Source organism: Herpailurus yagouaroundi, unplaced genomic scaffold (genome assembly GCF_014898765.1).
Source record: "Herpailurus yagouaroundi ecotype Mexico unplaced genomic scaffold, PumYag 163, whole genome shotgun sequence".
Classification (NCBI taxonomy): Eukaryota; Metazoa; Chordata; class Mammalia; order Carnivora; family Felidae; genus Herpailurus; species Herpailurus yagouaroundi.
The window spans coordinates 5,296,111-5,309,933 of record NW_024412404.1 but is presented as its reverse complement, the minus strand read 5'-3'; the positions used below and the strand labels follow the sequence as shown (position 1 = coordinate 5,309,933).

At 37.1% G+C, this 13,823-nt stretch overlaps 2 protein-coding genes across 8 annotated transcripts in view; one reads left to right on the top strand and one right to left on the bottom strand.

Annotated features, from left to right (window-relative positions):
• JMJD1C (jumonji domain containing 1C) overlaps positions 1–13,823 on the top strand; it is a 263,025-nt gene that overhangs the window by 100,640 nt on the left and 148,562 nt on the right. The gene's annotated exons all lie outside the window — the stretch shown is intronic.
• Positions 7,475–7,780, bottom strand: LOC121036683 (dynein light chain 1, cytoplasmic-like). The gene is given in 1 exon segment (XM_040485149.1): positions 7,475–7,780. A coding segment is annotated over 1 exon segment (243 nt). The 5' UTR covers positions 7,772–7,780; the 3' UTR covers positions 7,475–7,528.

Sequence of the window (13,823 nt, the reverse complement as noted above, 5' to 3'; positions counted from 1 at the left end):
TGTGTGTGTGTGTGTGTGTGTGTGTTAGTGTTGTATGCAATTTCATCACTTGTGTAGATTCCTATGACTACCGCCACAGTCAAGATTCAGGGAAGTACCATTGCAAGGGCCCCACGTTCATGCTTTTATAGCCATGATGACCCCTCTCCCCAACCCCTGGACAACACTAATCTATTTTCCATCTTTTTTTATTTTATTATTTTTTTTAATGTTTATTTATTTTTGAGAGAGAGAGAGAGAGAGACAGAGCATGAGCATAGGAGGGGCAAAGAGAGAGGGAGACACAGGATCCAAAGTAGGCCTCAGGCCCTGAGCTGTTAGCACAGAGCCTGGTGTGGGGCTTGAACTCACGAACAGTGAAATCATGACTTGAACTGAAGTCGGACGCTTAACTGACTGAGCCATCCAGGCGCCCCTCTTTTTTCCATTATTATAATTTTGTCTTTTAAGATTATTGTATAAATGGAGTGATACTGTATCTTTTTGAGAATGCCTTTTTCACTCAGCATAATTCCCTTAAGTTTCATTACAGTTGTGGGCCTCAATAATTTGTTCCAATTTATTGTTGAGTAATATTCCCATGGCATAGATGTACCCAGTTTATTTAATCATTCATCTGTTGAAGGACATTTGGATGGTGTCTGGTTATTTACTCTTAGGAGTAAAGCTGCTGTGAACATTCACGTACGGATTTTTGTGTTAATATAAGTTATCTTTTTGGGGGTATCAGTGCCTGAGAATGCAGTTGGGAGTCATATGGCAAGCATATGTTTAGTTTTGTAAGAAATTACCATATTCTTACCCTGAGTGGCTATACCATTTTTTATTATCAGTAATGTATGAGTTTTAGTTTTTTTCATCCTTGCCAGTATTTGAAGTCATCAGTGTACTTTTATATTACCCATTCTGGTGTGTATGAAGTATCTCACTCTGTTTTAGTTTGTATTTCTCTAATGGCTAATGATGTCGAACATCTTTTAATGTGCTTATTTGCCATCTTAATGTATCATCTTCAGTAAAATGTCCATATCTTTTGCCATTGCATTGTATGGGTTTTCTTTGTTTGTTTTGCTTTTTACTGATGTACACTTGTATTCATTGTTATGGAAGTGACTGCATCTGCTGTTAGGTACTACTAAAATTTCATTTTGGTTAATCACTTGTCTCAGCAAGATGGAGTCCATTCTTTTCCTGTCAATCTTGATGCCTGCTTTTGTCATTTGTATCCATATATGTTTGGCTTTATTTGGAGGCTTTTTCTTTTTTTCCTCTGTTAGTCCCCCATATTACTATTCTTATATCATACAAACTTCATCACTGTGGTTTTGCTTGGGGTTTGGGGATTTTTTTTTTGGAAGTTTATTTTTTATTTGGTTTTTTTTTTTTAGTTCTTTGAAGGTTTTTGGTTTTATTTTAAATTTTTTTCCTTTCTTTTGTGTCTTTTTTTCTCATACTGTTTTGTTACTATGGCTTTATCACATGACTTGGTATCTGGTGGGACAAAATATTGTGCTGCTTCTTGTCCTTTTGTTCTCACATATACATTTAGAATCTTGTCAAGTAGGGAAGGTATTTTGAATCAACTCTACTATTGAAAACAACTGTAAAAGATGGAACAAAATAAAAATAAAGAGCTTATCTTATAAGATATCACAGTCTCCAAGGCTGTGAAGAATTACAGAGCCAAAGCTCTGGGGTGAAAAGAAAACCAGTCCACTGAGAAGGACATTTGAGACCTTCTTTCCCCCTGATGGTGTACAGATTCCAGAAAAGGCCACTGAGAGGTTGAGAAGCTAAGCAGTTGTTTTGACATGCTTACTGGACTAGGGAGACAAAAGTTGGAGTTCAGGACCTCTAAGGACAGAGCTGTTTGCTAAACAAACCTCTCTGGTTTTATGCTAAAACCTCAAGGAGCTGTACTCTACATCAGGGTTTCTCAGTTTTACTACTGTTGACAGTTTGAACCAGGTAATTCTTTGTTGTCAGGAATTGTCCTGTGAACTGAAGGATGTTTGGAAGCATCGCTGGCCTGTAGACTCAATAGATGCCAGGACCCACTGTGACAATCAAAAGTAACTCCATATATTGCCCAATGTCCTCTGGTTAGCGAAAATCACCCCTATTTAGGGAAGATAGCCCTAAAAGTATACTTGAATAAACTAGGCCTTACAGGGATTAAAGCCCATTTTGAATTGAAGCACCTAGTGCTCATCACAAGTGCCCTCCTTAATGCCTATCACCTATCTAACCTATCCCCCGCCCACCTCCTTAACCACAGCTTACTCTCTGTGGTAAGTGTGTCTTGTGGTTTGTTTCCCTTTCTCCCCTCCCGCCCCCACTTCCCATATGATCATCTTATTTGTTTCTTAAATTCCACATATAAGTAAAATCATATGGTATTTGTCTTTCTCTGTTTGACTTACCTTGCTTAGCATCATACCTTCTAGTTCCATCCACGTCATTCCAAATGGCAAGATTTCATTCTTTTTGATGGTTGAGTAATATTCCATTGTATGTGTATACTACATCTTCCTTATTCATTTGTCGATGGATATTTGGGTTCTTTCCATAGTTTGTCTATTGTTGAAAATGCTATAAACATTGAGGTGCATGAACCCCTTCAAATCTGTATTTTTGTATCCTCTGGGTAAATAGCTAATAGTGTAGTTGCTGGATTGTAGGGCAGTTCTATTTTTAGTTTTTTGAGGAATTTCCATACTGTTCTCCAAAGTAGCTATACCAGTTGGCATTCCCACCAAAAGTGCAAGAGGGTTTCCCCTTCCTCCACATCCTCACCAACACCTGTTGTTTCTTGTGTTGTTAATTTTAGCCGTTCTGATAGGTGTGAAGTGATATCTCATCATGGTTTTGATTTGTATTTCTCTGATGATGAGTGATGTTGAGCACCTTTTCATGAGTCTGTTAGCCATCTGGATGTCTTCCTTGAAAAAGTGTCTATTCATGTCTTCTGCCCATTTTTCAACTGGGTTATTTGGTTTTTTTGGGAAGGGGGTTGTTGAGTTTGATAAGTCCTTTGTAGATTTCAGATACTAACCCTTTATCAGATATGTCATTGGCATTTATATATCTTCTGCCATTCCATAGACTGCCTTTTAGTTTGGTTGATTGTTTCCTTTGCTGTGCAGAAGCTTTTTATATTGATGATTTCTAGATATTTTAATAATGCTTCTTTAAAAAGTTTTACTTTAAAAATGATTCCAAAAACTAGAAGAGGAAGGAAAGCTTCCAAACTTACTGTGCAAAGCCAGCATTACCCTGGATACCAAAACTACAAAAAAAGAGAACTACAGGCCAGTAACTCTCATGAACGAACAGAGATGCAAAAATCCTCAACAAAACGTTAGCAAACTGAATCCAATAATACATTTAAAAAAAATCATTCACTCTGATTAAGTGGGATTTATTCCTGATGCAAGGATGGTTCATTATTTGCAAATCAATCAACATGATACAGCACATCACCAAGAGAAAGGATAAAAACCATATGATCATTTCAATAGATGCAGTAAAAGCATATGACAGAGTACAATATCTACTCATGATAAAAAACCCTCAACAAAGTAGGTTTAGAGGGAACATACCTCAATATGATAAAAGCCATATATGAAATACCCACAGCTAAGTTCATATTCAATGGCAAAAAACTGAGCTTTTCCCCTAAGGTCAGGAACAAGACACAGATGTCTACTCTGACCAGTTTTATTCAACATGTTACTGGAAGTCCTGGCTACAGCAACCAGACAAGGAATACCTTCCATATTGGTAAGGAAGAAGTCAAACTTTCAACTATTTGCAGATGATATGGTAATATACATAGGAAACCCTAAAGACTTCACCGAAAAACTGCTAGAACTGAACAGTGAATTCAGTAAGGTCTCAGGGTACAAAATCAATGTACAGAAATGCATTGCATGTCTATACACTACTAAGGAGAGGGCAAAAAGAGAAATTAAGTAACAGTCCCATTTATAGTTGCACTAAAAATAATAAAATGTCTAGGAATAAACTTAACAAGGAGGTGAGAGACCTGTATTCTGAAAACCATACAACACTGATAAAAGAAATTGAAGACCGGGATGTCTGAAGGGGCTCAGTTGGTTAAGCATCTGACTTCAGCTCAGATCATGATCTAATGGTTTGTGAGTTCAAGTCCCTCATTGGGCTCTCTGCTGTCAGCCCAGAGCCTACTTTGGATCCTCTCTTTCCCTGTCTCTCTGCCCCTCCACTGCTCGTGCTCTTGCTCTCTCTCTCTCTTCCCCCACCTCAAAATAAATGAATAAACTAAAGAAAGAAATTGAAGTCCACACAGATGGAAAGACATTCCTTATGCTCATGAGTTGAAAGAAAAAATATTGTTAAAATGTCCATACTATCTTAAACAATCTATAGATTTAATGTAATCCCTATCAGTATACCAATAGCATTTTTCACAGAACTAGAAAAAACTACCCTAAACTTTTTATGGAACCACAAAAGACCCTGAATAGCCAAAGCAGTCTTGAAAAAGAAAAACAAAACTGGAGGTATCACAATTCAAAACTTCACAGGGAGAAAGCACATGTTAGGGAGGGGCAGAGTGGGAAAGAGAGAGGATCTCAAGCAGGCTCTGCACTGCCAGCACAGAGCCTGACACGAGGTTCAGCCCCATGAACTGTGAGATCATGACCTCAGCCAAAGTCAGATGATTAACTGGCTGAGCCACCCAGGCAACACTGAACTTCACATTTTAATTACAGATCTGTATTAATCAAAAGAGTATGGTACTGGTACAGAAATAGACATAGCAATCAATGAGACAGAAATAGGAAGCCCAGAAATAAACCCACACTTCTTATGTGGTCAATTAACCCTTAACAAAGTACGCAAGAATATGCAGTGGGAAAAAGTCTCTTCAACAAATGGTATTGGAAAAACTGGAGAACTGCATGCAAAAGAATGAAACTTGACTACTTTCTCACACCATACACAAAAATAAATTCCAAATGCATTAAGGACCTAAATATGAGACCAGAAACCATAAAATCTAAAACACAGTAATGTCTCTGACACTGGCCATAACAACATTTTTCTAGACGTGTCACCTGAAGCAAGAGAAACAAAAGCAAAAACATATTATTGGGCCTACATCCAATTAAAAAACTTCTGCACAGCAAAGGATATAACTAGCAAAACTAAAAAATGGGAGAAGATATTTGCAAATGACATATTTATAAAGGGTTAATATCCAAAATATGTAAGAAATTTATACAACTCAACACCCAAAACCATATAATCCAATTAAAAAATGGGAGAAGACATAAACAGAGATTTCTCCAAAGAAGACATCCAGATGGCCAATAGACACATGAAAAGATGCTCAGCATCACTCATCATCAGGGAAATGCAAATCGAAACAACCATGAGATATCACTTCACACTGGTAAGAATGGCTAAAATCAAAAACACAATAAACAAGTGTTGGTTATGATGTGGAGAAAAAGGAACCCTCTTGCCCTGTTGGGAATGCAAACTGGTATAGCCAACTGTGTAAGACAGTATGGAGGTCCTTCAAAAAAGTAAAAATAGAATTACCGTATGATTCAGTAATTACACTACTGGGTATTTACCCAAAGAAAACAAAAAAGATAAATTGGAAAAAGTATAGACACTCTTGTGTTTACTGCAGCATTTTTTTACAGTAGCCAAATCAGGGAAGCAGCCCAAGTTGCACTGATGGATGAATGGATAAAGAAGTGATATATGTATACAATGGAATGTTGTTCAACCATAAAAAGAATGAAATCTTGCCATTTGCAACAATATGGATGGATTTAGAGTGTATAATGCTAATCACAATAAACCAGCCAGAGAAAGACACATTGCACATGATTTCACTCATGTATGGAATTTGAGAAACAAAAGAAACAAAGGAAAAAGAAACCAAGAGACAAACTCTTAACTATAGTGAACAAATGCATGGTTACCAGAGGGGAGTCAGGTGGTGGGATGGGTGAACTAAGTGAATGGGATTAAGAGCACACTTACCTTGATCACTGAGTAATGTATAGAATTATTGAATTTCTGTATTGTACACCTGAAATAGTATAACACTGTATGTTTATACTGGGATTAAAAAACAAACAAACAAACAAAAAACCTTGGGGCTCCTGGGTGGCTCAATCAGTTGAGCATCCGACTTCAGCTAAGGTCATGACCTTGTGGTTTGTGAGTTTAAGCCCTGCATTGGACTTGTCCGTGCAGAGCCAGCTTCGGATCCTCTGTACCCCTCTTTCTCTGCCTCTCCCCTGTTCATGTTCTCTCTCTCAAAAATGAATAAACATTTATTTAAAAAAAAAACTTTTAGGGGCGCCTGGGTGGCTCAGTCGGTTGAGCGGCTGACTTCGGCTCGGGTCATGATCTCGCGGTCCGTGAGTTCGAGCCCCGCGTCGGGCTCTGTGCTGACAGCTCACAGCCTGGAGCCTGTTTCAGATTCTGTGTCTCCCTCTCTCTGACCCTCCCCTGTTCATGCTCTGTCTCTCTCTGTCTCAAAAATAAATAAACGTTAAAAAAAATTTAAAAATAAAAAATAAAAAAAAATAAAAAAAACTTTTACTTTCTAATATATGCAATTAATTAAATGAAATTAAATTTTTACTTCTGTATCTAACAACCTGACAAAATTTTCTTAACTTTCAACATGTAGGATATATCCATCTGCAAATAATGACAGTATTTCTTTTTTAGTCTCTTGTATTATTAATATTTCTTTTTCTCTTTTTTCTTTCAATAATTTTGGACTACCATTTTATATTGAATAGATGTGATTGTGGGCTTCTTTATCATCATTAAAGTTGGTCTTTGCTGTAGATGTTCTTTATCAAGTTAAGGAAATTCTCTTTTCGTTTTGCCCGATTCTTTTTATCATGAGTATGTGCTGAGTTGTATGGAATACTGCATCTGTTGACTGTATTTTTCCATGTATTAAAAAAAATTATATGTAATACTGTTTTCCTCCAACCAATTTATTAATTTTTTGAAAGGAATTTATTTTTAGAAGAAAAAACATCGGGCAGAGATGAATGGAATGGAAAATAAATACAAGATATTTTGCTAATATTTTAATAGCTACAACAAATTAGTACAGAGAATGCCCTGTACAAAACAACACAGTTTCAAAGATTGAAGTGTTCCTTTAATCAAGGTTGAAGATTTCAGGAACTGGTGTTGGGAGTTTAGGCTGTGGTCCTTGTTTTTGGATGGATCACTGGGTCTAGAATAGTCTATGCTTTTTTGTTTTAATTTTTTTTTAATGTTTATTTATTTTTGAGACAATGCCAGAGACAGAGTGCAAGCAGTGGAGGGGCAGACAGAGGGAGACACAGAATCTGAAACAGCCTCCAGGCTCTGAGCTGTCAGCCCAGAGCCCGACGCGGGGCTCGAACTCACGAACTATGAGATCATGACCTGAGCCGAAGTTGGACGCTTAACCGACTGAGCCACTCAGGTGCCCCTAGAATAGTCTATACTTTTAACCAGTTTTAAGAAAGACTATTTGGCCTTGATAGAAGTAGATGAAGTATTGGGTTTCATGGGTGAGGTAACTACCAAAGTTCCTCCCAACAATGTAGTGCCAGGTGGGGTTGAATTCTTATTACACTATTTCTTAATAGCCATATTTCTTAATATGGGCCACAATGCCCTTTTCTATATCATATTTCTCTAGTGTCTCAGGAGCATACCTCACAGAGTCCTGTTTCATTTCCTCCAACATATTGGCGATTTTTAATCATGGTTTTTCATTATTATGGTAGAGCAAGGACTGGCATATGCCTACAGTCCCTTGGAAGAGGGCTTGACAATGCCCAGACCATGAGACCCACGGTTGCTGTTGAAGACATGGTGCATCTCTCACTATTGTACTATATTGAGTGACATTTATAACATTTTCTAAGAGTACTACCCCTAGATTTCTTGGGTTAACCCAAATCAGTTCTAATGAATGATCTTTTTTCATATTGTTGGCCTTAGATTGCCATTAACTTTTTTCAGGAATTTTTGCATCTGTAGTCCTGAGATTGGCCGATAATTTTTCTCTTATATATGTTGTTGGCTTGCTTTTTGTCTGAAGGTTATGCATACTCAAAAGATGAGCTGAGAAATACTCTCCCCTTTTATTCTGGAAGATGTTTTAAGGATTGGAATTAAGTTTCTTGAAAGCATGGTAGAACTTAACTGTAAAGCCCTTTCAGCATTCAGGCTGAAGGAAAATCATTCCAGATAAAGGCATGTAAGTGCAGGAAGGAATGAAGAGTGTCATAGGAGTTATAGATAAATATAAAGATATTTTATAAAATATAAAATTGAGGTAAATACAAATATAAAATGTAGGTAAATTTTAAAGTATTGCCTTTAAGAAACTATTTACTGTGATCTATAGAGTTTAAATCATAAAAGTAAAACATATGACAATAATAGCACAGTGGGTGACAAGGAAGGTTAATGGGATTAAACTGCTATAAGTTGCATTATTTTTAAAATTATTAAACTGCTAATTATGGTAGGTAAAAATAATTCAGGAATTTTTTTCAATCTATTAGAGTAAACACCAAAATCGTTATTAAAATTGTATAACTTAAAAGTGAATAAAATAGGAAGTAAAATAGGAAAAAAAATGGAACAATAAAACATCTGTTTAATTGAAAATGCATTTAAAAACAGGTAAACTGAGGGGCGCATGGGTGGCTGAGTTGGTTGAGTGTCCAACTTCTGCTCAGGTCATGATTTCATGTCTCATGAGTTTGAGTCCCACATTGGGTTCTCTACTGTCAGCCCAGAGCCCCCTTTAGATCCTCTGTCTTAATGCTCTCTCTGCCTTTGCATTGCTTGCTCGGTCTCTCTCTTTCTCTCTCTCTCTCTCAAAAATAAATAAACATTAAAAAAGAAGTAAACAGAGCAGATGGGACAAATAGGTAACAAATAATCAGATGATAGACCTTCACCCATTTATACTAGTCCTTGTATTACATTGAAATGGATTAAGCAGTTCAGTTAAAATCCATCGATAGGCAGACAAAATAAAAAACAAAACCCAACTCTGTGCTGTTTATTAGAGCTATACTTAAAATATAAAAGAGATTGAAAATAATACAGTGGAAAAAGGTAAACTATTCCAAGGCATCATTAAAAGTTGATATAATTATAGAACTATTCTCCAAATACTCAAAGTAAGAATTATTACTAGAGATTTAGAGAAACATTACAATGTTAAAATGGTCAATTCAATAAGAAGATATAAGAACTCTAAATCTATATGCTTTCATTAAGATTAGCTTCAAATTCACTAATATAGAGACTGAAAAACTTAAAAGGATATAGATAAAAATCCATGGTCACTCACGGCTTGTGAGTTCAAGCCCCGCATCGGGCTCTGTGCTGTCAGCTCAGAGCCTGGGGCCTATTTCCTTCTCTCTCCCCTCCCCTGCTCATGCTCGCTCGCTCTCTCTCTCTCTCTCAAAAATAAACATTAAAAAAATTAAAACAAAAACAAAGATTACAAGCGTTTTTAAATTATAAAATTTACTTTAGTATGAAATGATTAAATGTAGAGCCGTACAGTATTTGTGTTAAATGGAACCAGAAGAAGTTTAAATTCAACTGCCTCTTTAGACAGATGAAGAAACTATCCTGCTATTGTATTTCCTCTGTACTCCTCTGCATTATGATTTTTCTCATATGAGAAAGTTATCATAGGTGTAAGGTAATTATCATAGGTAAGGTAATATCATATGTGTAAGGTAATTATTCTTAGGGATTTTAGAAGAGACAGAGAGGGTGCCAAAGTCACATTAGTTAAATATGGCCAAAGGCACCTTTCTTTCAGGAACATTAGGGTGGCTGGTTCTCTTACTAGTTTCTCTTGCTTATTAATTTTAAGAACTGTTAAAGCTTCTGCACAAATTAGGACATATGCATTCTAGGTTTATATGACTTTTTCTTTCTGTTTTTCTTTTTTGGAGTTGTTTTGTTTTGTTTTGTTTTGTTTTGATTAGAGGCTGAAGTGAGTTTCCACCAAGGTGTCTCCAGGAAGCAGAGAGGCTACCCTCCCTCTACCCCTCAAAATAAACCGGGATAGCAGAAGTGATGATACTTTGAATATAAAGAGCCTGAGGGAGAGCTGTAAAAATGAGTCACAGAGGAGTCCACAGCACCACTGTGCTTGGTGTACTGTTCAGACAGGCTTTAAAGCATATTTGGCCCAACTTCCAAGAGGAAGGAGTTAAGAATAGAAGCACTAGGGAGGTAGCAGAGGATAAGTACTAATTAGCTGCCCTTTCCCTTCATTCCATCTAGTTGCAGAAAAGACAAATCTTTCCATTTAACCTTTATATCTTGTATTTTTTACATTGTCTTGTAAATTGAGACAATGGTATCTTCCTTTGCTAAAGTAGAAAAATATAGTAGAGAATGTAGTTCATCTCCTTGAAATAAGAGGGAACTAGAAATATGGTAGATAAATTTTATAATATACATGTAGTTCATCTCCTTGAAATAAGAGGGAACTAGAAATATGGTAGATAAATTTTATAATGTACTTACTTTAGTGGTTTTCAGTAGCAAGTGGAACTTTAAAGCATCCAAAGTTAATTCTCCCCATTATACTAAATAGTCACCTGTTCACTGTAGATCTTCTTACCAGTTCTTTGTTAAAGTAGTGAAACCAACTAAGACAATTTTAAGCAGAAAAAGGACTTCAGTAAAGAACTTTGGAATACAGGTTCCCGGCAAGATCTGAGACCATGCTTGCAGACTGTGCAGGAACCAATATAGACAGGAAATCAGATCACAAAAGTGGTTCTGTGCTGGACAGAGGCACTATAGCAATACCATTAATGCTTATATTGCCATACATCTTGGTTTTTCTTGGTAATAATTGATGGTTCATTTCACTCTCAGAAATGTCCCAGTTTGGACAATAAATTACATTGTCACTATTCTGATGTTGGAACATTACTGCCTCTGGAAAGCAGATGAAGATACTCCTACTTCTTGGGATACCTGGGTGGCTCAGTCAGTTGAGCACCCAACTTTGGCCCAGGTCATGATCTCACAGCTCGTGAGTTCGAGCCTGTGTTGGGCTCTGTTCTGACAGCTTGGATTCTGTGTCTACCTCTCTTTCTGCCCCTCCCCTGCTCTCGCTTTCTCTTTCTCTCTCTCTCTCTCTCTCTCTCTCTCTCTCTCTCTCCCCCAAAATAAACAAAACAACAAAAAAAGATACTTTTACTTCCAGTACCCTTGCCAGCATTGACTTTACTTGTCCTTTGCTTCTTCCTACAGGCTTTAGATTCAAATTCTGGGGCAGATTTGTCTGAACGATAGACTTAGTTGCTAAGGAGTCTGGAAATGTATTGACATTTTCCAGTTTCTATAGGTGAGAGACTGCCTGAAAAGGTAGGGGTTTCTCCCAAAATAAGAGTTTCATAATCTAGACATTCAAAGAGTGCAGATATTGAGTGTATTATGTTTCAGTGATTGTCCCATTTTACTTTGTCCCAGTTTTTACATACCTTTGGTATGTTCATTGCTGTCCTCTTCCTTTGGGGCTGTCTAGATCTGTTAAGCAGTTATCAAAGTGAGTTATGTATCTGTTCAAAGAGAATGTTACTGAAAGTATAAACTAGTTTTTTTGTTCTTAATTTTTTTTTTCCTATAAGCAAGGAGACTCCACTGGGATGAAGGAAATAATATTTGCCCATTCTCATGTCTTAATTATGTGAAAATATAACTGGTCCCACTATAAAAGAGAATTTGGCTTAATAAAAAGCTAAAACATCAAAAGATTATTTCTTCAAATTTTTTAAGTTTATGGAGTTCATGTAGCATATGTAGTCAACTCTTAAGCATCTCTAAAATTATGCCATTACATCTGGGTCTATCTTGGCAATACATACTTAAATTGTATCTGAATAACCTTTAGAAAAACTCTAGGGGCGCCTGGGTGGCTCAGTTGGTTAAGTGTCTGACTTCGGCTCAGGTCATGATCTCACGATCCATGAGTTTGAGCCCCGTGTTGGTGCTGACAGCTCAGAGCCTGGAGCCTGTTTCAGATTCTGTGTCTCCCTCTCTCTCTGCCCCTCCCCTGTTCATGCTCTGTCTCTCTCTGTCTCAAAAATAAATAAACGTTAAAAAAAAAAAATTAAAAAAAAGAAGAAAAACTCTAAACTCCCAATCATATTTATATCTGTTTTAAAGAGCTCCAAATAAGCTTTTTAGAAATAGTATTTCTGGGGGCGTGTGGGTGGCTCCATTGTGACTCTTCATTTTGGCTCAGGTCACGATCTCAGAGTTTGTGAGTCTGAGCCCTGCATTGGGATATATGCTGCCAATGTGGAGCCTGCTTGGGATTCTCCTTCTCCCTCCCCCTCCCCTCCCCCCCTCTCTCCCCCTCCCCTCCCTTCCCCCTCTCCCTCCCTTTATCTCTTTGTCCCTTCCTGGCACTGTTCATTTCTTTTGGTTTAGAATTTTTGCCTGGATAGAAAGAACACTTGGGTTAGTTGTAAGATAACATGTACTTTATAAACCTTATGAGTTTATATATCTTTTAAACTCGATCAGTTTGTACCAGTTTCATTGGAAGTTGTTATGATTAAGTAAAATAATGAATGTGTAGATTTGTTTTTTAGATTATCAAATACTTTTTAAATGGGAAGTATTTCCTTACTTAGTAATAAAACCTGCAGAATGTCACTAAGTATACTTTGTGTCTAGGAAGACAGGGCAGATGCCTCTGGCTCATCTGCTTTCTGTTCCTCCTATAGCTAAATGAATGAAGCAAAGCAGGAAAGAGAATTGAATAAAGGATGGCCCAGGGAACAGCTTTGCCACTGTAAGGGGAATACTATAAGAAAGAAGGTGGGGGCACCTGACTGGCTTAATAGATAGAGCATGTAACTCTTGATTTCAGGTTGTGAATTCACAACCCCACGCTGGCCGTAGAACTTACTAAAAAAACCAAACAAACAAACAAACAAAAAAAGATAGTGGATTTTCTACGACTTTACAAAGCATCTCAGAAGGATATGAAAACTAAGGGGTTAGGATCTAATGCAGTGGTCACTAATTAGGAATTAGCTTTTCTAAGCTCCTCTTAGCATTCTTCTGTTGTGGGGCTCTTCTTGTGTGAATTCTCAAGGCCTCCTAACAGAGGATTTGTGTAAAACCAAGGAATCATGGTAACATCTTGATGATCACATTAAAACACATTGTGCTGAGAACTTTTATGGTATTTGTCCTTTGTATTCTAACCATTATGATTCAAATTGAATTTTTCATTCTTTTCCTTTTCCTTTTTTTTTTTTTTTTGTGCCCTAGATTTTATTAAATATCCCAGGAAGTAGCTCTAGGAATAAGATTCTTTCAGATTTCTTCCTCACATACATGCCTTCTACTTCCTTCCCCCCAGCAACACATAAAGTTGTTCTTTCCTCCATGTTTCTTTACTGGGAAGAGCAGTGATTGAGAACTTTTCAGTTCTAGATGAGGTTTGAAATATAAGCAAAGTAAACATTACTGAGGTTAAAAATTTTAGAGGCAGGGTGCCTGGATAGCTCAGTCGGCTAAGCACCTGACTCTTGGTTTCTGCTCAAGTCATGATCTCAGGGTTGGTGAGTTCAAGCCCCACATCGGGCTCTGCACTGACAGCATAGACCCTGCTTGGGATTCTCTCTTTGACTGTCTCTCTCTGTTCCTTCTTGCCTTGTGCTCTCTCTCTCTCAAGAAAAAAAAAAAGAAAGTTTTTTCAAATTTAGAAGCATATGTGCAGTACC